This window comes from Canis lupus, chromosome 7 (assembly GCF_011100685.1).
Source record: "Canis lupus familiaris isolate Mischka breed German Shepherd chromosome 7, alternate assembly UU_Cfam_GSD_1.0, whole genome shotgun sequence".
In the NCBI taxonomy this organism is placed as follows: Eukaryota; Metazoa; Chordata; class Mammalia; order Carnivora; family Canidae; genus Canis; species Canis lupus.
In genome coordinates, this window is record NC_049228.1 from 605,897 (window position 1) to 632,943 (window position 27,047).

The 27,047-nt window shown below is 67.2% G+C and overlaps 1 protein-coding gene and 1 long non-coding RNA gene across 3 annotated transcripts in view; one reads left to right on the plus strand and one right to left on the minus strand.

Moving 5' to 3' along the window:
• Positions 1-27,047, plus strand: part of SYT2 (synaptotagmin 2) — a 78,946-nt gene that overhangs the window by 51,484 nt on the left and 415 nt on the right. The window contains exons 1-8 of one of the 2 annotated variants that reach the window (XM_038541858.1): positions 880-991; positions 21,116-21,310; positions 21,826-21,992; positions 23,035-23,154; positions 23,511-23,678; positions 23,963-24,130; positions 24,932-25,049; positions 25,662-25,795. In XM_038541858.1, the coding sequence (XP_038397786.1) occupies positions 21,133-21,310; positions 21,826-21,992; positions 23,035-23,154; positions 23,511-23,678; positions 23,963-24,130; positions 24,932-25,049; positions 25,662-25,795 (1,053 nt within the window). In that variant the 5' untranslated portion in view covers positions 880-991; positions 21,116-21,132. Of the gene's footprint in view, positions 1-879; positions 992-21,115; positions 21,311-21,825; positions 21,993-23,034; positions 23,155-23,510; positions 23,679-23,962; positions 24,131-24,931; positions 25,050-25,661; positions 25,796-27,047 lie in introns of those variants that run through there. The other variant, XM_038541859.1, reaches the window with a different exon arrangement.
• Positions 20,856-26,736, minus strand: LOC119872475. Its single transcript, XR_005361780.1, has 3 exons — positions 23,972-26,736; positions 22,791-23,594; positions 20,856-21,910 (listed from the first exon to the last, which is right to left on the minus strand). It is a non-coding gene; the product is annotated as an uncharacterized LOC119872475 (long non-coding RNA).

Genomic DNA, 27,047 nt, shown 5'->3' on the forward strand with positions numbered 1-27,047 from the left:
TGTCCCGGGCCCTGCACCCCTGCACCCGGCCTCCGCCCTCGAGCTGGACCCCGCCGCTCCCCTGGTCCTCTTGTCTCTTGCTCCGCGTCCCCCCGCGTCCCCCCAAGCACGTCGGCGCCCGCTCCCCGCCCTGGGCTCCGGGGGCACAGGACCCGGGAAGGCTCCTCCGCAGGGGTCCGGGGGGGCTCCGCGGCTCCGGGGGCGCAGGGCCGGGGAGGGCTGGGGGGGTGCAGGGGCCCGGGGACTCCGGGGGCGCAGGGCCGGGGAGGGCTGGGGGGGGGGTGCAGGGATCCGGGGGGCTCTGGGGGCGCAGGGCCGGGGAGGGCTGGAGGGGTGCAGGGGCCCGGGAGCTCCGGGGGCGCAGGGCCGGGGAGGGCTGGGGGGGTGCAGGGATCCGGGGGTCTCTGGGGGCGCAGGGCCAGGGAAGGCTCCTCCGCAGGGGTCCGGGGGGGCTCCGCGGCTCCGGGGGCGCAGGGCCGGGGAGGGCTGGGGGGGTGCAGGGGCCCGGGGACTCCGGGGGCGCAGGGCCGGGGAGGGCTGGGGGGGGTGCAGGGATCCGGGGGGCTCTGGGGGCGCAGGGCCGGGGAGGGCTGGAGGGGTGCAGGGGCCCGGGGGCTCCGGGGGCGCAGGGCCGGGGAGGGCTGGGGGGGTGCAGGGATCCGGGGGGCTCTGGGGGCGCAGGGCCAGGGAAGGCTCCTCCGCAGGGGTCCGGGGGGCTCCGCGGCTCCGGGGTCCCCCGGCCCGGAGTCCGGCGCGAGCAGGGGCGCGCGGGGGCGGGGTCCGCGGCGCAGGGGGGATCGCCCCGAGGGGCCGCGCGGGGCGGAGCATCCGGATGGGCGGGGGGAGCGGGAGCCGGAGCGCGGCACCAGGCACCACCGCAGAGCGCGGAGCGGAGCGGGGCGGGGCGCAGCCGGCGGGGGAGCCGCAGGGACCCGGCGGCCGCGAGGTGCAGGGGGGCCCGACCTCGGCCCGGCCGCCTCGCCTGGACGCGGTAAGAGCCCCGTGGTCGGGCGCCGCGAGGGCCTGGGGCGCGGCCGGGACGCTCCGACTTTGGGGCGAAGCGCGCGCGGGACGGGGGGGGGTGGCGAGACCCACCCGCGCCCCGGAGCCCCCCGCCCTGGCCCCGCCCCGCTGCCCCCCGCCGCCCCCGCCGAGCCCCGCGCACGGAGCCCCCCCGCCCCCCTCCCCGGCGAACTTGGGCGGCGGGAGCGCTGCGGCGGCGTCGGGGCGGGGGCGGGGGCGGGGGCCGAGCGCTCGGCCGCCTGGAGGGGCGGGGCGGGGGGCGGGGGCGACCCCGGGGTGCTGCGCCCTGGAGCCCGCGGCCACGGCCACGGCGCTGTCCCAGCCCAGCCCGGACGGGGCGGGGGGCGGCGGCGGGCGGCGGGCGCGCAGACCCCGACCTGAGGCTGAGCGCTCCGTGCCCGGGGAGGGGCTGCAGCCTGGAGCCAGCCGCGAACCTGCGGGTCCAGGGGCCGTCGGGAAGCCTCCATCCTGACCCAGCCCGTGACCTTGCACAACTGGCGCGGCGCTCTGAACCTCAGTGTCCCCATCTGCGGAATGGGGCTCCGGAGCTTGCCTACAGGACACCTCCCGCCTCGGACTCCCGGGGGCCTGGCGGGCAGGGGAGGGCGAGGGAAGGAGTGGGTGGGGCGCAGCCTCACCAGCTGCTGCCTCAGGGGAACTGGCTCCCCAGCACCCCAGAAAGTCGGCGGGGCCTGGAGCCCCTCAGCCTGCTCATGCACCGTCTCTTTCCAGTAGTTTATCCGGCTCTCCAGTGCACACGTCCTCTGTCCTCCGGGCCGGGGACAGAGCCTTCCAGGGGGAGACATTCCCAGTGACACCGGCGAGGGTGGGAGGGGGTCAAGGACCCCCCAAGGTCATGCTGCTGGCCCCTGGCTCCAGACAGGGCTGCATCCGCATCAGACAAGGGTGGCCTGAAGGAGTCCTGTTTAGAGAGAGCGGCTCTCTGTCAGGAGAGCTCCCCACTGCAGGAGCCCCCACAGCCCGGGGTGCAGCCTCACCGTCCCATCACTCCCACTCCTGCTCTCCTGAACCCTGGTTTTGTCTGCAGTTGAGACGGAACAGCAGCCTCTCACTGGGCCTCAGGGTGTTGCGGGGGAGAGTCCTGGTTTAGGACAGGAGGCCTGAGTTGAAGTCCAGGCTCTGCCTCCCATTTGTGTGACCTTGTGTGACCTTGGGCCAGCCCCCCTCTGGCTCTCCTCACCTGTCCATCAAGAGGGTTGAACTAGATCACTTCCCAGGGCCCTGCCAACCTCCCAGTTCTGGGGCTGAAAGTCTGGACGGTGTCTGAATAGCTGGCAGGGGCCTGGCTGGGTGACGGCGGCAGGTGGTGTACACCCCCTCCCAGCCCTGTCTGTCCCGGGGTGGAGGCGGCTGGAGACTGCAAGCCCTGTATGGAGGGGCCGCCTTCCACCTTCTGGGCCTTGCACGCCCTGGAGTGAATCCTCGGGAGACCCTGGGCTCTGCGGGTTGTCGGCTGCATGACCTTGAGCCAGATACAGTATTTTACATCTTTGAGCTTCAGTTACTCAGTGGAAATGAAAATAGTGGTGGTATTTTAGGATGGTTGTGAGCGTTAAGCACGAAGCACACGGAAGATGCTTCGTCCAGTGCCGAGCCCTCGGCGTCCTCAGTGGTAGCTGCTAGTCAGGCGGGCAAGAAGCCTGTGGGAGCCGGAGCAGGGGAGCAGGGAGCGGGGCTGCTGGTGCCTCCCTGCCAGGGCCCTGGGATCTCCCCTGGGCTTCCAGCACTTCCCGTTTCCCTACTGAATGGAGCAGCAGTGCTGCCTCCCTGCCTCCCTCCCTCCCTCACCCCTCCCTCCCTCTCACCGGTAGCATCATTCTGCAGCAGAAACTTCATGTGAAAGAAAAATACCTGCTTGACTTTGCTGTGCCCTCACACTTGTTTGCCTCTAGCTCTCCCTTCCCCACTTTCTGCCACGCATCCGGTCCCTTCTGTGACGAGGACACATGGAAGCTGTACTGCATTTCCTGAACCTTCCAGGAGTGAGCCAGCTGAGGCCCAGGGATTGCCGAGCCTGGATCCCACGTCAGGGCTGGCGTGGCAGGCCTGGCAGAGGCACCAGCTCGGCCTTGGGGGACGCTCAGGGTCCCAGACCCCAGAGCCAGGAGGGGTGGGGGTGCAGCGGTGGGCTGTGTGGGGGCGGCAGGGCCAGGACTTGGGGTCTCCCGACTGGCCACACCACCTTAGGTGAGTCCCACCCACGGTCTTCGGGGCTAGTGTCTGTGAGCCAGAGGTGCCACGGACCCCGCAGCTTCTGGGCCTGGCGGGCCCTGCCCTCACCGCCCCTCGCCACGGCGGGCTGGAGGGGCTGGAGGCTTCTGGCTGAGGAGGGCACACAGGCCGCCGGCGGCCCAGCCCTCCGCTCCACCTCAGCTGTGAGCAAGCTGAACAGGTTTGGGCAAGAGGCATCTCCACGCATGTCAGGCAAGCGGAACCACGGCACGAGGTGCTGAGGGGCTGGGGGTTCGTGTCCTCCAGTGTCTGACTCTGACCATGGGCACACGGTGACTCGGGGAGGGGCTTCCCGGGATGCACGGCACATCCGCACCCCAGATGGCGCCACGCCAGCACCTGCTGGCCCACGTCCCCAGCTCTTTCCACCCCGCCGTTGAGCCCCAGGCAGGTGCCTTCCAGCTCCAAGCACAAGGCCACAGGCCTCGCTTGCTGCAGAAGGGACTTGGGTCGCCAATGGGAAGGCACCTCCAACGCCCGTGCTGAGGGCGTTCCCATGTTGCAGGTGACAGCACTGACAGCAGTAGGTGGCCCAGCATCCGAGGCCATCGCCCCGGGCTGCAGCTCTTGCTGCTGTGCCGCCTGTCATGTCCTGCCTGTCGGGGTAGGCACACTCGTGGCCTCGGGACAGCCACACTGTGCGGGAGTCAACGCAAATGCGCGTGAAAAAGGAACGGGGGACAGAGACACAGAGCAGAAGAAAGGCAGAAATATCACGGCCCGGAGCATGAGATCCCTTCTGGGCTTTCTTCCTGACGCTCCCTCCCCCGTGCCCCGCCGTTGTGGTGGCCTGGTGGCCATCAGTCCTTGGGGGGGGGGGGCGCAGTCCTGGAGTGGGGCTGGGAGGGCTGTGAGCTCTCCTAAAGGGGCACCCCTGGGTCTCTGGCCTCCGCTGACCCTTGGCATCCGTGGCTCCACCCCCCCCCCCCCCCCCCCCCGCCCCGCCCGATCCTTAACACATTTCCTGTATCGTTCGGAGCTGACACCTCGGCCCCAGCTCTTGCAGAAAGGCGTCGCAGCAGATGGCCCATTGAGCGAGGCCGCTGCCTCCTTATCTGGGCCCCGGCGCCCGGGAAAGATGCGGAACGTCCTTGGCAGGTCGACAGAGGCTCCGAATGGCTTTTTTCTCCCCTTTGCCTTTGTTTTGTTAGCTTCCCCCCTCCCTGTCCCCCGCATCCCACTTCCGTGTTCTCCGTGCCCTGAGGTTGGGTCGGGGCTGGGGGTCCGCCCAAGCCTTTCCTCGGCGGAAATGGATTTGGAGCCCACTGCCGGGCCGCTTAGTGGCTTCCGCGATCCCGGCGCTGCCCGTGGAGCTTCCCTGCACCCCGACAACGGGCGCATCTGGAAGGGGGGGGCTGCCCTGCAGCAGGGATTCGAGCCTTGGACCCACTGCCCTCCCGGGATCTGCTGGGGAGCCTGGCCTCACGGGGTGGGCCCTCGAGCTCCCCTCCCCACTCTACCAGTGAGCTCGCTCCCTCACCTGCCCCTCACCTGCCCTCAAGAGGCCACCGTGAGGCTCCTGGAGGCCCGCGCTGCCACCACTGCCACCCGGGCTGCACCTGTGGCCCTTGTGCCCCCCCCACCCCGGGCCTGGCCCTGCTGCGGCTTGGGCTGAGGGGCTGGGGGGGTGGGGAGGAGGGGGGAGGAAGGGAGCCCCTCGGCCCCCACCAGCCGCCCCGAGCCCCAGGAGACCTGCAGCCTGACCACCCGCCTGTCTGGTGCGGCTCTGGGAGCTGCTGCCTGCAGTGGGCCCGGCCGCCACCTCCGAGCCGCCTGCAGCCTGCTGCCTGCTGCTTGGCTGGGGCTGGGCTCGGGGGCAGCCAGCTGCTCAGAGGCAGATTGCGGCCTGTGCCCATGTCCCCCAGCACCCGGCCCCAGGGCTACGCACCGCCCGCCCCCACCCTCCGCGGTGGCTCCCCAGCCTGGATGCCGCACACGCGGCAGGCTCGGCCTCCTGGACGCTCAGCGCTGCTGCAGGGCCTGAGGCCTCAGAGGCCAGGGCGCCAGGTAACCCCAACCCCTTGGGATTTTGTCGTTTAAACACTCGGTACCTCGGTTTCTTCATCTTTAACACAGAGATACATTCGTGGGTGCGCCGTCGGGCGGATACGATAAGTGTGAGAAGGGAGCATCGGGCCTAGGGCGCTGATGAAGATTTAGCCCCGGTTGTGGTGTCTCTTAAAACGGAGACGGATGTTGTGTAGAAAAAGAAACGTAACACTGAGCTAGGAGTGGGGTGAGGCGGGGGTGTGACTGCTTCCATCCGAAGGACCTGGAGGCTGCGATCGCACTGCCGATTTCCTACACGTGGTCCCACGCCTGCTGCTGCTTCCCATCTTTGGACTTCGGTTGTCCCCGTCTGAGAAGGTGGAGAAGGACGACTGTCTCTCTCACCCCTTCCGAGGTGTCCCGGGGACCCAGTGAAGTGGGTGATGGCCTGGAAAAACCAGCGTGCCTAGAGGACGCAGCCCCGTCCCAGCCCCCTGAGGCACACGGGCCTCCTGGCTGAGGCTCCGGCCGTTGGACCTCCTACAAACGGCACCCGACCCCGTGGCCCTCTCTTAGTGTCTGCTCTTTTTCATCTGGGCTGGAAAAGAGATGGTGGTTTTGGGTCTCTACATGCTTCTGGGCCAGGCGGCCAGAGTGTTTCTGGACGTGGCCTCAGTTGTGCAAGGAGAGAGCAGGAGGGTTGGAGAACAGCCCCATTCACACTGGGACGCCCTGGCCAGAGCCGCACACAGATGGGTCGTGCCTTCCCTGGGATGGCCAGGACCGGCGGCTCTCCGGCCTCCCCTCCACCCTCGGCAGGCGTCTGCAGAGCAGGGAGGCGGGGAAGGGGCTGCCCGGGAGCCGGGCACCGGGGCAATGTCGTGCTCAGCACCATTCCTGCCAGGTGAGTCAGGGACCCTGCTTGACGGCACTTTTACATCCCCTTCAATCTGTGTGCTTCCTGGGGCGGGCGGGGGGGGGGGGGTCAGCCAAGCTGACCTGCTGACAGTATCGGTTTGATGATTAGGCCAGGGGTCTCACGTGCTGTCGCCGGCGTTCTCTGCCTAGGGCTGCAGGGGTGACTGGGCTGCACGTGCCCGCGCCAGCGGCTGAGAGATGCCCGCTGTCCCACGGCTGGTCACCTGGGGTGAGCGGCAGGTGTGGAGGGCAGGACTCTTTATTGCAGAATTACTCGGGGCCCTGGAAATGTCGCCTCTGGGGCCCTCCTCGGAGCCTCTTTCCAAATATCATTTTACCAAGAGCCCCAGAGCTGAGGCTGCTCTGCCAAGGTCGCCTCCAAAGTCAGCCGTGAGCTCATGCTCAGAGTCCACTGTCCTTCACCCGCTCCATTCCCCAGGCTTGGGAAGGCGTCAGGCGTTGGCTCGAAATGTAGGGGCGCAGCCTGCTGCTTGTCTCCTGCGACCTTGGCCTTGACCTCACATCTCCTTGTGCCTCGTACCTCCAGACGTTGGAAGGACGTAGATTAGACAGCCGGGGGATTTGCCGAGTGGCCTTGTCGGGGGAGGGAACGGAAGATCGGCCCAAGACGTTGGGGAGTCTGGGCTGCGTTAGGTCTCAGGAGAAGCTTCAGGAAAGAGCCCTGGAATTGGAGCCCGGAACCAATAACACAGCGTCAGGTCCTGCACAAAGTCAGGTCCTGCAGCCTGCTAGGCACATCGGGGTAGGTGCGGGATCGCCCTCCCCTCCAACTGGGATCGGACGTCCTTACGTCCAGGGGGCACATTGATCTTTTTCTACTAAGAAAAAAGAAAAAGCTTATTGAAAGAGTTCATTCACCCCAAGGGCACGACTCAGTGGTTTTTAGTGCAGTCGCAGTTGTACAAACACCACCACAATCTAATGTCAGAGCTTTTTTTTTTTTCCCCCGCCACCCCAAATAGAAAACTGCACACATTTGCAGCCATTCATCCTTCCTTTCTTCGAGCCCTCACCAACCGGTGTCCTGCGGCCTGCCTCTGCGCACCTGCCTCCTGGAGGCTTCCCATGAACAGGATCATCTGATGTGTGGTTTCTTTTTTTTTTTTTTTAAGATTTGATTTATTTATTCATGAGAGACACAGAGAGAGGCAGAGACACAGGCAGAGGGAGAAGCAGGCTCCCTGCAGGGAGCCCGACTTGGGACTCGATCCCAGGTCTCCAGGATCACGCCCTCGGCTGCAGGTGGCACCAAACCGCTGCGCCCCCCGGGCTGCCCCTGATGTGTGTTCTTTCGCGTCTGGCCTCTTTCACCTACATTGTTTTCAGGGCCCCTCTGGGGTGTCGCAGGTGCCACTCCATTTCTTGTTATTGCTGAGAGATATCTCGCTGTGCGGAGGGACCACACGTTGCCGCCGTCTTAGCCCATGGACCTGTGGGTTGGATTTTGACTGTTAACGCACATTCACGTAAGGGCTTGTTTTCTAAAGTCATCCCTGCCCTGAACGTGGGGCTCGAACTCACAGCCCCGAGATGCAGAGTCTCGTGCTCCACCTGCCCTGCCCGTGCAGGGTCCCCAGAGAACAGAGATCTCTGCGCCTCCGGGGCGCGTTCCTGGGAGTGGAACTGCTGGCTCGAGTGATACACTTACTTTTGAAAGTTACCTTTTCTCAGCCCCTGTTGTAGGTGTTTTGCGGGGATCACCTCCATATGCTCTGTGAGGTGGGCACTGTTGTTCGTCTCCTTGTACAAAATGAGGAGACCGAGGCCCAGAGACCAAGTGACGCGTCCGAGGACGCTGAGCGAGCAAAGCCAGGACCTGAACGCGGTCGGTCTGCCAGTGGCCCCTTCGCCCTGTGCCTCTGTGTGTGGGGTTTGAAGGCGACGAGGAACGAGAGAGCCCCCAGCAGCTGCCCCGCCCGTAGGAGCGGCTGCTTAGGTGTTCGTTGCCTCCTGGGAAAGAGGACCAGACGCCCTGCACTTCTGTGTATTCTGCTCCGTGGCCTCGGGAACTGCTTGTGTCCCTTTGAGCCCCACTTCAGGCCCCCCGGTATATACAGCTTCCCGGGTGCAGTTTCAGAGGCGGGGGGGCGGGGGTTCTGTGCCTGAGGGTGGGGGTGTGGGAAGTGCAGGGTGGTGCAAAGTGTCCTAGATTCAGGCTCCGGCTCTCTCACTGACTTGAAAGTAATTTCTGGGGTGCCTGGGGGCTCAGCTGGTTGGGCGTCCGACTCTTGATTGCGGCTCAGGTCATGATCTCGGGGCTGTGAGATCGAGCCCTGCATCGGGTTCTGCTCTGATTCTTTCTCCCTCCTCCTCTGTCCCGCCCCCACCCCCTCATGCGCTCTCTGTCTCTCTAAAATAAATTAAAATAAAATCTTTTTAAAAAAGAAAGAAAGCAATTTCCGGGACGCCCGGGTGGCTCAGGGGTCGAGCGTCTGCCTTCGGCCCAGGTTGTGACTCCAGGTCCCGGGATCGAGTCCCGCGTCGGGCTCCCCGCAGGGACCTGCTTCTCCCTCTGCCTGGGTCTCTGCCCCTCTCTCTGGGTCTCTCTTGAATAGATAAACAAGATCTTTTAAAAAAGAAAAGCAAGCAAGCAGTTTCCCTTCCCTGGGTCTTGGCCTCCCGTTGTTCAGGAAGCGGCTGGAGTAAGGATCCTGAGGTGCCTGCTGCTCTTGGGGCCTGTGTGAGCCCCGTGCTCTATCCTCAGCAGCCTGAGCCCCGAGGGGGGCTGGAGTCGATGCCCAGGGCCCCAGGTCACCCTGGTGCTCAGCCCCGCTTCCCCCCGAGAGTGTAATCGGGATGGGCTGGGGCTGAGCGGGGTGGCGGGCAGGGCCCTGTAGCCCTCCCTCGTCCTAGAGCCCCCTCTGTCCTCCTAGAGCTCCCGCCCTCGTCCTAGAGCCCCCATCCGTCATCCTAGAGCCCCCATCCCTCATCCTAGAGCCCCCGCCCTCGTCCTAGAGCCCTTGCCGGCCGAGGGCCTTCTCCTATGGGCTAAGCCAGGAAGAGAGCCGTTTCCCCTGCACTGCTGTCCCTGGTTTCCCTTATCTGGACGCCTGTCCCTCTGGAATTCTGCTCCCTAGAGCCTGGAGGCCCCACAGCCTCAGCCCCCCAGTCGGCTTCTGGGGCTGGGGCTGCCTCCTGGCCGGGGACCACGTGTGGGGAGGCACCCAGCACACCCCTCCCCCCCGCTTCCCCCGGTGCCCCCCCTTTTTCAGGGAGGGCGCCAGTGTTTCCCACGCCCGGCCCCCCAGGCTAGGCGGCCGCGCCCCCTCTGCATCCGCCATCCAGCCCTGCCTTTCCCAGGCCCTCCCTTTGCTCCGGATTCCCTGTGCCCCGAAACCTGCGGGTGGAGGTCCTGCCGCGTTCCGGGCACCCGGAGGCTGGGCTGGTGCACCTAACCCTGAGTGGTGGGGATCGGTGGTGCCCTCTGTGGAGGAGGGAACAAGTGCGGGACAGGGGCGTCCTTCTCCAAGGTCACCAGGCTGGCAGGTGGCAGGGGGAGGACTGAGTGACGGCTGTCTAGTCCAGAAGCCTGCACAGCAGGTACAGCCGATATAAAGGACCTTTGAGGGGTGCTGGGCCCCGGGGAAGCTGAGCAGAGTGTCGGGGAGCGGTGGGCCCCGAAGTGCTGCGGGGCAGGTGGGTGTCACCGGCGCTTCTCCCTCTATGTCTGCGTGGGGCACAGTCACCCCAGGGTTCACCTCTTTGCCCGGTGGGCATCAGGTGTGGCATCTCCCAGCGCCCCTGCCCATGGGCGGTGGCCACACAGCCCCCAGGGTCCGCCGCTCCCGCCTGCGTCCCCAGCTCCCCCGCCCCCAGTGCCTGGGGGTCCCACTATAAGCTCCGTGGGCGTGATGAGGCTCCACGCTCACCTTTTCCTCCAGTGCACCCCTAGGGCTGGGCCGGCCCCCTCTCCCCTTGACAGCCACCCCAGGGAGGAGGCCCCCCACACCCTCCTTCGTCCTGCTTGTCCCCCCATCCTACCCCGAGCCCTGTCAAAAACCCAGAAACAGCAGAATTGAAACCACCGAGTGAATCAGGAGCACGTGGCAGGAGTTTGTGCGCATTTAAGATCAGTCGGGGAACCGGGAGCTAACGTTCCTGGAGGAAGCCGGACACAGGCTTGCCCATGCGGCCCCGGGCGTCTGGCCGGCTTTCTCCAGGGGGGCTCCAATGTGTACTGAGTTGCGAGCCCCCTGCCATCCCCGCAGTGGGGGGAGCCCCCTCAGGATCGGGGTGGCCCCTCCTCCCCGGCGCAGCCTGGGAGCTGGTGGGGCCTGGGTGCCCGAGGCCCGTGGTGGCAGGTGGGGGACCCCCAGGGCGGGACGGGGGACCTTGAAGCCCCTCGAGGCCGAGGTGTGCCCCCTCCCTGTCTGTGTCTTCCCTTCCAGTAGGGTCCGGTCTCAGCTTGAATACCCTCAGTGACGGGGCGCTCATGACCCCACGAGCCTGTGTCCCTTCGGGGTTTTGGAAAGTGCTGGTACGCACAGCTCCTCCCTCATCTTGAGCCTGAGGCCAGAGAGCCCCGGGGGAGGAGGGGGCCTGGGGGGCACAGGGGACCCCAGCGCAGGACCCTCCGAGCCTGAGCCCCCCAAAGCCTGCGACCTGGGCCCGTCCCTCCCGCCTTCTAGCTCCCGGTTTCTCCTGCCGTAAGGTGTGTTGCGCGTGGACCTTCAGAAATGAGAGGCTGCAGCCTGCGCGGGGGTGGGCTTCGTCCAGGCGGCGCCCAAGGCTCGGTGTCGGCAGGCGCGGGGAGGGGACCACCCTCCGCCCGCCCCCTCCCACCTCTCGTGCAGCCCGTGGCAGAGGCTGGCAACACGCTCGGCGACAGTGGGCCTAGAGCGATGCTTCAGCTCCCGGGAGAGCAAGCGGGGGGCTCGGGGTCCTGGCCCGGGACGCTCCCAGCCCACGACCAGGCTGGGGGAGTATGGCCAGGTGGGTTCTCTGGAGCCAGGCCGCTGCCCCGCCGCACCACCCACCTGCCCGCGTCCGACGTCTCTCCTCTGCCTCCCGGGCCCTGCAGCTGTGGCCCCATCTGGTCCCCGGTTGTCAGACCCCCTCCCTGCGCCGCACCCTCCCCCCCCACCCCACCCCCCGTCCCTGCTGAGGTCTTGCCTAGAGCCGTCAGCCCCTTCCAAGCCCATCCCTGGGTCCCTGGCTTGGGCCGCCTTCCCAGGAAGCCTCCCCAGAGTGGTGCTCCGGGTCCTCCGTGCCTTTGGGAGCCCCTACGATTGGCCAGGGGCAGCAGGGGGCCACTCGGTGCCCTCACCCGGGCAGGGCCGTGGTAACTCCCACGGTGGCCACCCAGTCCCCCGCAGACCGAATGGAGCGCTGACCACCGACCCGCGGGACAGCGGGCTCCTCTGAGCGTTGTTCTTTTTTTTTTTTTTTTTTTTAAGATTTTATTTATTTGACAGAGAGAGAGAGAGAGAGAGAGCACAAGCAGGGGGAGCAGCCGAGGGGCAGGCAGACGCCCCGTGGAGCAGGGAGCCCGACTTGGGGCTCGACCCCAGGACCCCGGGATCACGACCTGAGCTGAAGGCAGATGCTTCCCCGACGGAGCCCCCAGGCCCCCCTTGTTGTCCTTTCGGTGGAGGTGAACTGAGGTCCAACAACTCGTGTGACCCACTGGTGTCTCCTGCTTGCCCGGCCCCCGAGGCTGCCTGTGTCCCCACCCACCGCTGTCACCTGTCACCACAGATTAGCTTTCTCTTTCCCGGGCTCTCCTGTTCTTTGCTGGGCCTGGCCTTCCCCTCTTGCCGTGATGTCCCCGAGCCTGGGACTGTTCTCCCAGCATCCCCCGCCCCCCGCCACCGTGCCACCTGTGCTAATGACTCCCAGTGGCCCGCTCCGGAGCAGCCCCCAGCCCACCACCCACCTCCTGGTCGTCGCCGCGCTCGCTTGGTGGCCCACTGGCATGGCCGGGGCGGGCAGGGATGTTCTCGGGGCCCCAGCACAAGCTCCCGCCTTGCCCCAGCTCTGTCGCAGCAGAAAGGGAGAGGTGGCCGGAGGGGAGCGCGGCCCCTCCTCCTTGAGCAAACGTGGGCAGCGGGAGCGGGTGTGGACCAGCTGGAGGCGGGGGCTCGTCTGCAGTCTGCACGGGGCTGGGGCTCCCGATGGGGCTCACGGCAGGGTGCTAAGAGGCTGGCTGGGCTGGAGCAGAGGGTGGGGGCCAGCGAGGGGGGAGCCGCAGTCTCCGAAGTACGAGGCCACCATGGGTTCCCCCAGCCACCCCGCGTGCTCCCTGTGGGTTCCAGCCCCTTGGGCACAAGATTGCGCTTTACGGACCCTCGCAGCCCCATGGCAGGTAAGTCCTCTTTCCCATTTTCCAGATGCAGAAGCCCCGGGTGGGGGTGGGGCTAAGCTCCCTGCCCATGTTTGCAGGGCTGCAAGGTGCGGCGGGGACGCGGGCCAGGGCCTTCTGAGCCACAGGCCGGGTGCTGAGCTGCGCCATGTGGAGGCGCCCACTTGCCCCACCTGGACCCAAGTGCGTCCCCAGTCCTGCCTCCAGTCGCATCTGCGTGGAATCCCTGCTGGATGTTCCACTGGGAGGGAGGACGTCCTGCATGTCTTCCCTCCTCCCCTCCTCCAGTCTGTTGGCATTTTGAGGACATGGTTCCCCCCTCTGGGCCCCTGTCCCCGAACCTGTTCTGGCGGGGTCAGGCGGGGGTCCTGGGTCAAGGCAGGGGGTCCGGGTCAGGCTGGGGGCCCGGGTCAGGGGGTGGGGAAGGCGGCGCCCTCGGGGCTGTAATCGTGCCCCTGGGACTGGCGAGACCCACCCTAGTTCTCCGCAGGCCCTGAGCTGTGGGAGGCGTTGGTGGTAACAGGCGTGGTTTTGCCAAGGGCCTGGCCCGCGTGGGAGGGACACGGGGGCGCGGACTGTATCCTCCGCAGCTGAGCCCCGTCACGTCCCTCTGGGGGCACCCCGGGCGTCCCCGACCTCTGACTGCCCCTGGCTCCCCACGCAGCCTCCCGAGGGCAGCCCCTCCCATCCTGCGGGGCAGGGGAGGCAGCCTGTGTGCCCCGTTCCGCCTCAGTCTCCCCATCTGTAAAACGGGAATAATAGTGTCGACCTGACGGGGCCGAGCGTGACGTGAACTTCAGCATGGTGCTCGTGGAGCCTCTAGGACCGGCACACGGCTCCCACGTGGGCCCAGGCCCGGTAGCTTCTGTCCCCTGCTCCTGGTGCTGCGGGCCGGGCGGCTGGTTAGGAGGCTGGTTAGAGCCCTGGGCTGGGTGCCTGCAAGTCGGGGTTCCAGGTCACACGTTGGGGCCAGAGCCTGGCGGCGAGCTGTCATCGGGGTCCACGGCCCCGCCTCTGGGCCGGCCTGAGTGTGTCTCTGCGAGCTGCCTGCCACGGGCTGAGCCTTCTTCCTCTCCTGTTCCCGGGTGCTCACCCGGCGTCACCTGCACAGTGGGACAAGGACAAGGGGGGCGACTTCACGGTCGCTCATCAGGGAAGGGATCTTCACGCCCCCTCGGCCCACGACCCTCCGGGGCCTGGACTGCGTGGACGCCCTTCCGCTCTCTTGCTGGGCGATCCAGGACGGCGGGCCTGCCTGCCAGGCCTGAGGCTGTGGGGGCCGGGCCCTGGTCCTGTCCCCCAGCCCCAGTGTCTGCCCCCCCTGAAGCGGGGGGCCTGCTGGATGTGGTCGCCAGGGGGGTGCCGAGCCCAGAGACACCCCCAGCTCCCCGTTCCTGCCAGCAGGCCCCGCAGCCAGGCTGCTGCTGAGGGCGGAGGCCAATGGGACAGCTGCTGCCTCGCAGCCCTTACCGTCCGGGAAGCTGAGTGGTGCACGTGGGTGACCCTGCCCAGGCGTGTCCCCAGGAACAGGCTCCCCGGCCTCTGGCCTCTGAAGCGCCCCCCACCTCCGGGCCCCAGGCGTCCGGATGGCACAGTCCTTGGCTCGGCCAGTGCTGCAGCCTCCGTCAGGCACACGGGGCCTGACCTCGCGCCCAGGGTCCGCGTGGACACGGCCAGCCCTGCCCTGGGCACCAGTGAGAGGAAGCGCGCGGGTGCAGGGGTGGCTCTGTGGGGGGCACCGTGGCTGGGGTCAGTCTCCCAAGGCAGCCCTGGGATCCCCGGAGCCGGAGCCTCCGGCCCCCCGCCCCCCGCCCAGCTCCCGGCGCCGGGTGCAAGCCAGCCCGGGTCCCAGAGTCCACGTCTGCCCCCTTCGCTGCTGCCCTCGTGCGGCTCACCCCAGGGGGTAGGGCTCCGGGCATCTGGGAGGGTCGTGGGCCACCCTGGGACGTGCAGAGGCCCAGAACACGGGGGAGGAGGGGAGTCCCCTGTCCCTCCCCGGGGCACCCCGATGGACTGGCAACAGGTGCTGGCGGCGGCGCAGTGGGGCTGTGCGCCCACGTCTCCCACCCGAGGCTGTGGTCCCCGAGGCGCCCCTGCTGCGGTCCCACCCGCTCAGCCTCCAAGTACCACGGCTTTCCTGCCACCCTTGAGTCCCCAGGTGGTTGGTGTGCCACCCCCGGGTCCCTCCTGGGGCTTCTCCCTTCCCGCTTAGGCTGCGTGACACGCGTGTTCCTGGTGCCGGGCACCCGTGGTGCACACACGTCCTGGGCTCACACGCGGGGCCCTTCCTGCACCCCCCCCCGCCACGTCATGGTCCCTCAGTGCCGCTGTCGCCGTGGGTCTGAGGGACGCAAGGCCCCTTTCTTCACGGCGGTGCCAGCGCGGTTCTGCTCCATCACTCGGCTAATGGGGCCTCGGCGGCTCCCCTTTCTGGGCCCTGACTTGAGGGACGCCAGCTGCCGGCTCCCGTCTGCCCCCTCCGCCCACCCCCACCCCCCGTCTGCCCCCCCTGCACCCTCCCCCCCCCGCCTGTAAGCCCTGCTCCCCCTGGCGAGGCCGAGCTCGTGTGTTTGGAGCTTGTACCGGTTGGGAGGCAGGAGACGCATCAGCGTTTAAGGGGTTTTAGCTCCAAATGAAGATGTGCATTTGGCACGAAAGGGACGGTGTTGGCCCGGATGGCGCAGTTCGCAGGGGGCAGCAGGGATCCTGTGGACGCAAGTGGGGTAACAGCCCCCCCGCCACAGGGCTCCCTTCCCAGCCAGTGCTGCCCCTGGCGCTGCCCCCCTGTGTGGACGGGACACGGGCGGCGCCCTCCCCACCCTCCTTGCGCCCCCACCCGCCGGACACACGGGCCCGCGCCCCTCCCACCGCCCCCCTGCACCCTGCCCTCGGCCAAGGAGCAGCTGCGCCCAAGGGCCTGCCGGGCTGGAGTAGGAGACGGCGGCTCAGCCTCCTTACCTGTGTGATGTGAGGCAGCTCACGTCCCTTGGGGGCCCATTTCTTCATTTCTCAGGCAAGGGGTTGGGACTGTGCTGTCGCCGGGTTCCCTCTGCTCTCGCGGCCCAGGGCTTACGTTGCCTGCGATGAAGCCCGCAGCGGGTGCGCAGGAGCCTTCGCCTCCCATCATCACCGCAGAGGCCCGGAGGGCGACGGGCCGGCCCGAGGTCGCACACCTCGGCTGACTGCCCGAGTGAGGAAGGACTCAACCTGGCCTGTCACCTCCCGTGGACTCTGCCCAGGGCCTCGTCTCGGGTGGTCTGGGATTTGCTGATCTCGGCCTAGATGCAAAAGCCGGGGAACGAGTGTCCTTGCGCAGGAGAGATTGAAGTTAGACCCGGGCAGGACTTTCTAGCTCTCTGGAGCCCTGCGGCGCGAGCTTTCCCGGGCAGGCCAAGAGCAGGCTCTGCTCCTACACGCGGCCGTGGGAGCCTCGCTGCAAAGCCCTGGTGCACGCGGCTGCCCCAGGAGGCCCTACCGGCCTGGCCACGCAGAGGACTCCCAGAAATGGGTAATTTATCTTCAAAATGAGCTAGAAAAGTAATTTATTTGAAACCGTATCCTCTGCCTCCCAGGACCAAGTGTTGGGCTGGAGCATCGATTCAAAACGTAAAGAAAGAAACTTATTCTTACGCGTGGATCTGTTAGCTTGCTAGCTCTGGTCACAGGCGCCTGGTTACCTGTTTCCACCTTGTTACTTGGGTTTCTGCGAATCCGAGGTGAGGAGAGGTTAAGTACATTGCATCCCCCCAGCTCCCCGTTATCTTTGTTAATTGAGGCCACGCTTGCGGGTGATAATCCGGAGAAGCGCAGAGTCCCCAGGTCGTACTGAATTGGTGGGAGGTGGCCGTCAGTGGCCGTCGGTGGCCGTCGGTGGCGGGTGTGTGTGTGTACACACGCCTGTGTGCTTTGGCTGGGGGGGTGGGGATCAAGCGTACTCACCTCTGATGTGGGGTCAGAATCTGATTTGGAAGGGAGCCTCCCCCGGGAGGAGCCACAGGCCAGCTGGAGGAGCCTGCGGGGCCTCAGTGCTCCTGGCCCTCTCTAGGGCAGAGGAGATGTGGGCTGAGGAGGCAGGTGGCCTGCGGGTGAGACAGGGAGGTCTTGGGTGGCCCCAGGCTGGCTGAGTCCAGAGTGGGCTACAGACATCCCCGTCGGTCCCCTGTTTTGCGCCGCAGGGGCCTGGGCTCCTGCTTCTGAAGCAGCCTGGGCTGGGGCGGGGAGGCAGGTATATTTGTGTGCTTCAAGATCCCAAAAATACAGCAGGGTGCCCAGGGACGGGTCTGCTGGGTGCTCCTCCCTACATCCCCTCCCCGGAAGCAACGACGACGCATGTCACCAGCGCCGCGTGCGTGTTCCCAGTGCCCGACTCTGGATACGTAAGTGCCCGTGCAGCACCGCCTCCGCCCCCCGACACGACACTTCCTCTTGTGCATGGTCATCTCTTGTTCCCCGTTCTCTTGACGCCGTCCACACCTGCACCCAAAGGGTGAAGCCCCGGCGCAGTGTTCCCTGCACGAGGCTCAGCGCAGACTGAGAGCAGCGCGTGCGGGAGCCTGTGAGTGCGAGTGTGCGTGGGTGTGAGGCCGGCTTCTGCTTCCTGTCCACCCCCCTCCCCTCCTACCCGATGGGTGACGGTCAAGGGTGTCACGGCTGAGCTCTGAGCACCTCTGGGTGTTGGGAGTCAAGGACACGGCCTCCAGACACGTGCTGTCGGCTTGTTAGAAGGGCTGCCTCGGTTCGCAGGACCTCCCTGACCCCGCCCACGGTCCTGCTTCCTGCCCTGGGCCTCCGTGCTGGGAGAGGGATGGATAAGGTAAAGGAGAAGTCGACCAGGTTGTCACTGTCCCCTACCACTGTCCCCCGCCACCAACTGCGGCAAATGTGGCTGCTCACCCTGCCAGAGGGGGCCGGAGGCAGCTAGCCAGTGCTGGGGTCCCAGCAGCTCCCCAGTGTGTGAGGCCCTGGAGGGTCCCGGCGTGCTCCCAAGTGTGCAGGGGCTCCCGGCTGTGCGCACACCTCACAGCCTGTCCTGCTGCAACGCGTCCCCGGCCCACCCTGGTGACCCGCAGTGCTTGACAAAGCGGCCAGGTGTTCGCTGTCGCCCAGCGGTGTGCAGGGGTGCAGGGGGTGGGGAGGCTGCAGGAGGGCTGGAGCAGGCGGGAGTGCGGGGAGGGGGGCGGAGGCTGCCCCCAGAGGTGCGCTGCCCTCCATGGGGCCTGAGGTCGCAGGAGCCAGGGCCACCCTGGGCACAGCACGTCAGCCCCCCCACACCCTTGCATCCCCTGCCCCTGCCCCCATGTACCCTCGCGCCCTCCCGGGATTCTGGGGAAGGAGGCGGGAGACCCAGGGAGTTGGCAGGTCGGGGAGGAACCAAGCCCTGCGGCTTCCCCAATGGGGACACGAGAGCGTGTGGGAGAACCGTGTGGGCTGTGGGAACGGGCGGTGGTGTCCCGACACTCCTGGTGGGAGGTACCAGGCGGGGGACGTGGGCCGCGCGGAGGGCCTGCTGCACGCTGCTCTCCTGTCCCCGTCCACGGAGCTTGGAGCCCAGCGAGGGGCACGTGGGGGGTGATGGGCGCCCCCAACAAGGACGGCGGCCGGGGGTGCGGGTGGCTGGCGGGGCCGCACCCTCCCCCGCTCCTGGCAGGTGGCCTCACAGTGGACCTCACCCCGGAGGCGGGCGGGGAGCTGGCAGGCTCTGTCACGGGAATAGGGCTTGTGTGCTGGGCCCGGGAGTGACCTGGGACGGGGGATGGATGGGGGAGGGACGGGGGGACAGGAGGGAGGACGGACAGAGAGACGGACAAGGGACAGATGGGGGACCAACGGGGGGACGGGAGGGAGGACAGACGGGAGGACAGATAGAGGGATGGACAGGAGGCACAGACGGGAACGGACGGCGGGGGAGACGGACAGGGGGATGGGAGGGAGGATGGATGGGAGGACGGACCCGGGGATGGACGGGGGAACGGACAGAGGGACAGACAGGGGACGGATGGGGGGACGGACGGGGCAGTGGCGCGGAGCCCCCCCCCCGTGAGCTGCTGGAGGCCGGCCCCGAGTGGGCCCAGTGCCTGCGGGAGGCGGTGACCGTGGGGCGGCTGCCGGGACAGCCCTGACCTGCGCGGGAGGAGCGCCTGTGAGAGTGGCTGCTGCGTGGACGGCTCCACGTGTGCGGTGAGGGCCGGGGTGCCCGGGCCCCCGTGCGTCTCCTGCTCCCTGGTGCTTCCCAGCATGTCCAGGGCCTGGGGCTCGGCGGGGCAGGCGGCCCCCTCCTCAAGCAGCAGGCGGCCCGGCGACCTCGGCCACTCGGCTGCGCTGGGAGGCGGGGACGCTCGCGTGTGGCCGAGTCACAGTAAAAGTGTATTTACAAAAATCAGGCAGCGGGACGCCCGGGGGCTCAGGGGTCGGGCATCTGCCTGGGCCCAGGGTGTGACCCCAGGTCCCGGGATCGAGTCCCGCGTCGGGGTCCCCGCAGGGAGCCTGCTTGTCCCTCCACCTGTGTCTCTGTCTCTCTCTGTGTGTCTCTTGAATAAATAAGATCTTTAAAAAAAAAATTAATAAATAAAAGGGCCTCCGGGCTCCAGGCCCTGGACAAGGCCCCGATGTGCTGCCGCTTTATGAACAGCCCACGTCCCCTGTGTCACTCCCCTCTGGTGATTGCCCGAGGACACCGCAGACTCCCTCACGGGGACCTGGGGCTGACAAGCCGTCACTGGGTCGTTGGAGGTCTTTCCCCTTCCCTCTGGGGTCGTGGTGGATTCAGGCCTTAACTCGCTGCCGCCAAAGCACAGTTTTCAAAATGTCAATTTGTCCACGTTACCTGCGTCCCTAAACCCTCTGATGGCTTCCGTGAGCCTGGGACAGGCCGTGGGGGGCCGTGCTGCTGTCGGGCCGCTCCCTCGGGCTCACAGTCAGCGCCTCCTGCTCTGGCCCATGTGGCCTCGCCCCGCCGCCACCCCTGTCCCCCTCCCCTGGGGGGAAGCCCCGGCCTCGGTCACGCCCCCAGGAAAGCGCTCTCTCCCCCAGGTGGGTCCGGGCGCCCCTTACAGACTCGGACCAGGCATCTCTCCTGCGGCTGTTCTCAGCCAGAACCTCAGTCGCCGCAGTCGTTCGCTCCACGTCACGCGCAGTCCCTCCACGCGCAGTCCCTCCACGCGCATGACACGAGGCCAGCGACGGAGGGAGGGAGCGCAGGGCCTTGTGTCGTCCTTCCTGCCACGGCCCCGCTCCTCCTCGCTGGGGTCCGGGGGCTCCTCCTCGCTGGGGTCCGGGGGCTCCTCCGTGGGAGCAGCGCCCGCCCGCCCGGCCCCGCGGGGCCCACACGCTGTCCTCCTGCCGCACTGCAACGGGCGGCCCCTCGGCGGCCCCACGCGGGCCTTCCGGTGCCTGCGGTGGAGCGTGGACCACACGGGGCCCCTGGGCGCCCAGCTGCGGTGGCAAAGGACAGTGTCGCTGATGGAGAAGGCCTGGGGCGCTGGCCGCCCGCTTGGTTTCTGCTCCGGTCAGGCCCCCCGGCCCGGGTTAGGGCCCCACGCGGTCCGTGCTCAGGTGGGGGGGGCCTGCTTCTCGCCCTCTGCCCCTCCCCCACTTGCGTGTGCGCACGTGCTTTCTAAAATAAGCAAATTTTTGGGCAGCCCCTGTGGTGCAGCGGTTTAGCGCCACCTGCAGCCTGGGGTGTGATCCCAAAGTCCCGGGATCGAGTCCCACGTCAGGCTCCCTGCATGGAGCCTGCTTGTGTCTCTGCCTCTCTCTCTCTCTCTCTGTCTCTATGAATAAGTAAATAAAATATTAAAAAAAAATAAGCAAATTTTTTTTTGAAAAGAGAAAGAAAAGGCAGATGGTAAAATTTTACGTTAAAAAAGGCAGAATGGGGGATCGTGGGTAGCAGGGCCTCACGGGGAGTGGGGGTCTCCACACGTAAAACACACCCCGGAGAACACGAGTGGCCCCGAGATGGGAAGCAGATGTGCCTCCGGGCGGCAGACCCTGGGCAGCTGCTCCTTGACTCTCTTGCCCCCCGTTTTCGCGAGATGGTGCCGGAGGCGGGAGGCGGCGACGGTGACGGCAGGGACAGGTCAAGGAGGACAGAGGGTCACGAAGGAGCCCTCGGGGTGGAGGCCCGGCCTCCCGGAGCCCCCTCCGCCTCTGCTCAGCGGGAACAGTGGCCAAGCATGAGGCTGAGTCTGGGTTAAGCGACATCACGCACGGAGAGGGCTTTGCGCGGCGCCTGACCCAGGACGAGCCAACGTGGGGAGGAGGGTCGTGTCGTCATTTCGCCACAGTCGTTCACATTATGGGAACCATCTTTGGATTATAAAGGGATCGATAGTAATAGCGTTTAGTGGGCTTAAATTTTTTTTTATTCATGAGAGACACACAGAGAGACAGAGACACAGGCAGAGGGAGAAGCAGGCTCCTGTGGGAGCCCGACACGGGACTCGATCCTGGGACCCCGGGGTCACGACCTGGGCCGGAGGCGGTGCCCGACCACTGACCCCGCGGGCATCCCTAGGCCTTTAGCTCCCGAGAGAGGCTTCCAGTCCTTGGGCGGAGCTGTGTGTACTCGGGCTGCGGCCGCTCACCTGTTCCCACCCCTGCCGCCCGCAGCCGTCGCCTCCGCCACCATGAGGAACATCTTCAAGAGGAACCAGGAGCCCATCGTGGCTCCCGCCACCACCACGGCCACAGTGTCCACCGGGCTCTTAGACAACTCGACGGAGAGCGGGGGCGCCAGGCCGAGTCAGGATGACATGTTCACCTACATACAGGACAAGTTCTTCTACAAGATCCAGAGCATCCCCTGTGAGTGCCCGCGGGGGTGCCCCGGGCCGGGCCTGCTGCGCGTCCCTGGGGAGGGTGGGCGCCCCAGCCTCCCGGGGGGGAAGGGCCGCTGCCAGCACCCGGACACCCGGCGCTTGAAACCGGAGGAGGGTGGGAACCCGCGTGACACGGCCCTGCTGAAGATCTCCCGTCGTGTTACCTTAGTTTGGGAAACAGAAGCTCCCCCCACCATCACCTTCCCAGGTCCTGGCAGGGGCTGCTCGGGTGCCGGCGGAGGTCGCGGGTGGGCCCCCCCCCGTGGGAGGTGCTGGCGTGGGGTGTGGGGCGCGGCCAGGGCCCTGGGCCGCCGGCTCGGGGTGGCCCCGGAGCTCCTGCGCCTCGGTCGGGGTCTCTGTCCACGGCCCGTGGGCGCGGAGGGCAGGGCTGAGCAGGCTCCGGGAAGCAGACGTGGCTCACGTGCAGCGCCGTGGCCGTGGCCGCGTGCAGCGGGGCGGGGGGCGGGCTGAGCCCTGCTGACCCGGCTCCTCCATGGCCAGTACCGCCCTGGGCGCTGATCGCCATTGCCGTGGTCGCCGGCCTCCTGCTTCTCACCTGCTGCTTCTGCATCTGCAAGAAGTGCTGCTGCAAGAAGAAGAAGAACAAGAAGGAGAAAGGCAAAGGCATGAAGAACGCCATGAACATGAAGGACATGAAAGGGGGTCAGGTAGGAGCGCGCAGGCCGGGACCACGGGCCCAGCCCACCCCTCCGAGGCCGGGGCTGTGGCACAGGCTTCCAGGTGCCACAGCCGGACCAGCTGCCCTCGGGAGGGCCCCATGTGCCCTGGCAACTGTTGTCTGTGCAGCCGCTGGTGGGAACGGGGGTCTCCTCCACCCAATAGCTCGGCCTCAGCCTCGTGGAGGCCGCGGAGGAGAACCGTGCGTGGACCCCCAGAGGGGCCAGGGCACAAAACGTGGGGAAGAGAACCGCACCCCCGGCCCCAGGAGGCCACACTGAAGGGACGGACCCTGCGTGGTCCTGCCAGAAGACGCTGGAGGACGAAACCCCGCTGGAGGCCTCCACTGGGTGGCGGGGATCCACTGAGGCAGCAGAATGGTCCCGAGGCACCAAGACCGAGCCCAGTGGAGTCACCCCTGGTCACACGATAATAGTTTATTTGCCCCTGTGTTGGGGGTGGTCAGTCTGGAAAGTCCTTGGGTAAATCCTGGCTCCCCCGTTTGGTTGCTGAGGCCCCTGGTTCGCTTTGACCCACCGCTGCTCACTTGTCCTGGGAGCGACTACGAGAGCCTCGTGCTCAAGAAATCAGTGTGAGGCCCGGGAGGAAGGTGGCCTCACGGAGTCAGCGAGATTAAATGGCCTTTGGGCGCTCATGTGTGCGCGTGCCTGTGTATGTGCATGTGTGCACACGCCTGTGTGTGCAGGCATGCGTGCGCGTGCGTGGCCGAGAGAAGCCCGCCATGTCACGTGGGGTGGGGGCGGGCTACAGGGCGGCGGGTGGCCCACCTGGTGGCAGCCGGTGCGGCCGCAGGACTTTCTCTTACGTCACTTTCCTTCTCTCACCCCCGTGGGCTCTCCGTGCTCTGGGATGCGCCGACGGTGCTCCGGGTAAGTGTCCCAGGGCGGCCCCTGAGCTGGGAAGTAGGGCGCGTGCAAGCCGCGGCCGGGGGGCCGAGGGCCGCGGATTGGGGCCCCCAGGCAGGCCCCGTCCTGTCCCCTGAGCGCCCCTTGTCCGGCCCAGTCCCCCCAGGATGACGATGATGCCGAGACGGGCCTGACGGAGGGAGAGGGCGAGGGAGAGGAGGAGAAGGAGCCGGAGAACCTGGGCAAGCTGCAGTTCTCCCTGGATTATGATTTCCAGGCCAACCAGGTAGGGCGGCCAGGCTGGGGGTGTGTGGGGGGGGAGCGCGAGAAGCAGGCACGCCCACAGGCCAGGCCGCCCCCTTCCATGGGGTGGGCGGGGCTGGAGACCAAAGGCGTGCGCCCCCGGGTGCCCCCATGAGCCCCCGGCATCATCGCTTTAGAGGGGTCCGCAGTTCAGGGCCCCCGCTGTCAACACCCCGCCGACCTTGGGCAAACCCGCTTCCCTGACGTCACCTGGATCCAGGGGTAGGGACGGGACCGGTGTTCCTGGGTCGCAGCGGCCTGTCCCCACTGGGGGGCTGGTGTCCCCGGGGGGGTGAGGGGGGTGATGGGGGGCTCAGGCCCGGTCCTCTCTCCCCGCAGCTCACCGTCGGCGTCCTGCAAGCTGCTGAATTGCCAGCCCTGGACATGGGGGGCACCTCAGACCCTTACGTCAAAGTCTTCCTCCTTCCAGACAAGAAGAAGAAGTACGAGACCAAAGTCCACCGCAAAACGCTGAACCCCGCCTTCAATGAGACTTTCACCTTCAAGGTGCAGGCGGGCAGGATGGCACCCTGGGGCCCCTGAGCCCCGCGCACCCTTGGGGGCCTCACGGGTGGCGGGGGCTCAGGCTGCAGCCGGGGACGGTGGCTTGGGCGCTGGGCGCCCTGAGGCCACTGCTCGGTCCGTAGGACGGCGCCCCACTCCACACGCCCTGCCTCCCCAGAGCCCCGTCACCGCCTGTCCTGGGGCTTCGCGGGGACAGGGCTCGGCCGGGCGGCCCCGTGGCGTGTGACTCAGGGGCCCTGGCCTTCCCCGCCTGCTGTGCCCTGCAGGTGCCCTACCAGGAGCTGGGGGGCAAAACCCTGGTGATGGCCATCTATGACTTCGACCGCTTCTCCAAACACGACATCATCGGCGAGGTGAAGGTGCCCATGAACACCGTGGACCTGGGCCAGCCCATCGAGGAGTGGAGGGACCTGCAGGGCGGCGAGAAGGAGGAGGTGAGAGCGGCAAGCGCCGAGGGGCTGCGGGCGGGTGGGACGCGGCTGCGCTGTGTGACCCCGGGCACCTGGCTGACCCCCTGGGCCCGGGCCCCCCGCAGTCTGGCCTAGCCTCTGGCGTTGAGGAGGCTCCCCCGTTAGGGGAGCAGTGTCACCGTCGTGCTGCTGCGGTTCTGCTGTCCCTGAGGGCCCCTGACTTGTCACTTCGTGCCTCAGTTTACCCACAGGGCAAGCCCATATTTATTTTAAAGGTGTCTCGGCACGGGGGCTTGTCCTCCCAGCAGCTGCTACAGCATCCACGGCTTACCAGGCACGGGCTGAGCACCTGCCATATGCCACATGCTCCCTGGAGCCCCTGCTCCTCCAGCATCGGTCCTTCGTCTGGCCAAGTCCCGGTCGCGAGGCCAGCAGCGTACCAGGCTGGGGGGGGAGGGACGCCCAGGACCCCCTTGCTGACCGGGCGCTCACCCTGAGGAAGCCGGGCCTGTGCCCCTGAGCAGGGACCGGGCAGGTGGGCCCCATCCCCGAGAGGCTCACCCGGGCATGATGTTGGCAGAGCTCCTAGGAGCAGGAGCCCTGGGTTCCCATCCTGCCCCTGGTGCCCTTGCTGTGGGACGTTGTGGAGGTCTCGGGGTCACCAGGAGCCCTGACCCATCCACGGGAGGGCGTCACCATGACAGTAACCCAAGGAGAGGGACAGAGTACCGGGACGACTGCTCTGCCGGGGAGCGGGAGCCATCCCCGGGGTGCGGTCATGGGGTGGGGGGCCCGGATGACCGGGATGCTGCTCTTCCGGCACAGCCAGAGAAGCTGGGCGACATCTGCACCTCCCTGCGCTACGTGCCCACGGCCGGGAAGCTCACTGTCTGTATCCTGGAGGCCAAGAACCTGAAGAAGATGGACGTGGGGGGCCTGTCAGGTACCTGCAGGCCTGGCGGCTGCCATGGGATGGCACCGGCGAGCCAGGCGCTGGGCCTCGCTTCCCACCAGGTGGCCGCTGTCCTGGGCCCCAGGCCCGCCCCTGGGAGCTGCCCAGAGCTGGGGACACTTGTCCTGCACAGGCCCTGCCCGCGGGGGGGCGGGGAGGGGGGAACGCCGCCTTCCTGGGCATCAGGCTGGGGTGGGGGCTCCCCTGGCAGTCCTGCGGCCAGCCCGGCCAGGTCACCCCGGCTTGTCACCCCCCCTCACTCACACCCACCCTGCTCCATCGCACACACACACCCCACTCGCTCAGCGCCGCTCACTCCCCGACCTTCTGCAGGCCTCAGTTTCTCACCCGCGAGGTGGGGAGGTGGGTGGGGGCATGGCCGCGTGTGTGAGCCCCCTCTGCCCCCCACCTGGGACGGCGGCGCAGGGTCACTGCTAGAGCCTGAGCCCCAGGCAGCCTCCCCTGCACCCGCAGCCCGAACTGGTCCTCCAGCTGGAATCTTCCTGCTGCCTCTGCTTCTGCTGGGGGGGGGGGGGGTGCAGAGGGAGGTGGGGGAGGTGGGGGCGCAGGCTAAGGAGGCTCTGGGGCGGGGCTTCTCCGCAGACCCCTACGTGAAGATCCACCTGATGCAGAACGGCAAGAGGCTCAAGAAGAAGAAGACGACGGTCAAGAAGAAGACCCTGAACCCCTACTTCAACGAGTCCTTCAGCTTCGAGATCCCCTTCGAGCAGATCCAGGTGCTGGGGGGGGCGGCGGGAACCCCTCCCCTCCTGCTCCTCGGGTCCAGCTACTGCCTGCCTGGGCTGTGCCCCCACTTATGGTTGATGGGAGCGCAGCGGCCCAGGGGTTTCCCAGCCCCCGTGCGCCCCAAACCCGTAGAATGATCTCCCCGGGCGGCGTCTGCGCAGCCTCTGTCCTCTGCCTTCTGTTCCCGAGGGAAGAGACGGGGCATTGGCATCGCCCCAGGCGCCCGCCCTTTGTTTCCCCCCTCGTGTGTCCAACACTCTTTGCGGAGCATTCCCCACGTGCCAGGATGCTGCCGGGTGCTGGAGACACACGTGTGTCCAAGACACGGCCCTTGTGAAGGACCCCGGGGGGGGGGAGCAGGTGCAGGCAGGGGCCCCGGGAGGTGAGGGCGTCGGCGTGCAGGTGCAGGTGCAGGTGCAGGGGGCGGCCGCCCCACAGCGAGGCTTCCCGGAGCAAGCCTGGTCCCAGCGGGTGGCAGGAGCCGTGGGGGAGGGGAGGCCCCCAGGTCCTGTCCGGCGTCCCGCACCCCATTCCCGCTGCCCCAGCCCCGCTCCGGGAGCCCCCTCCGCGCTAGGGTTCTGTCCTGACGGGTCCACGCAGCCCCCCCGCCGTCCGCCCCGCTGGCTGCCCTGCTCGCGGCGTCCGTGCGTCGGCCCCTGCGGAGCTGCCCGCAGCGCCCTGAGCCCGCTGTCGCCTGTCTGCGTCCCCGTAGGCCCTCGCGCTTACCTCGACCGAACGGCTCGTTTTTCCAGGATTTTTAAAATTGATTCATGAGAGACGCACAGAGAGGCGGGGACACAGGCGGGGGAGAGGCTGGCTCCTGCGGGGCCCGACGCGGGGCTCGATCCCGGGACGCGGGGCCACGCCCTGGGCCGAGGCAGGCGCCCACCCGCTGAGCCCCCGGGCGCCCCTAGCATCGCCTCTTAAAGACATTTTATTTTCATTTTTTTATGTATTTTTTTGTTTGAATTCAAATAATCACCACGTAGTATATCAGTGGTTCCGGAGGCAGAGGTCGGTGGCCCACCACGTGTGTTACGTCACACCCGGTGCTCGTGACGTCACGCGCCCCCCACCGCCCGTCCCGCAGCGACCCCGCCCCCGGGACCCGCCAGTCTTGCTGGGACTCGCGGTCTCCTGCGGTTTGTCTCCCTCCCGCGACCCCGTTTTGTCCCTTAAACGGCGCACGTGAGCGGCAGCGCGGGCGTGGCCCGTGTCACGTGCGCCGTGAGCCTGCGCGCC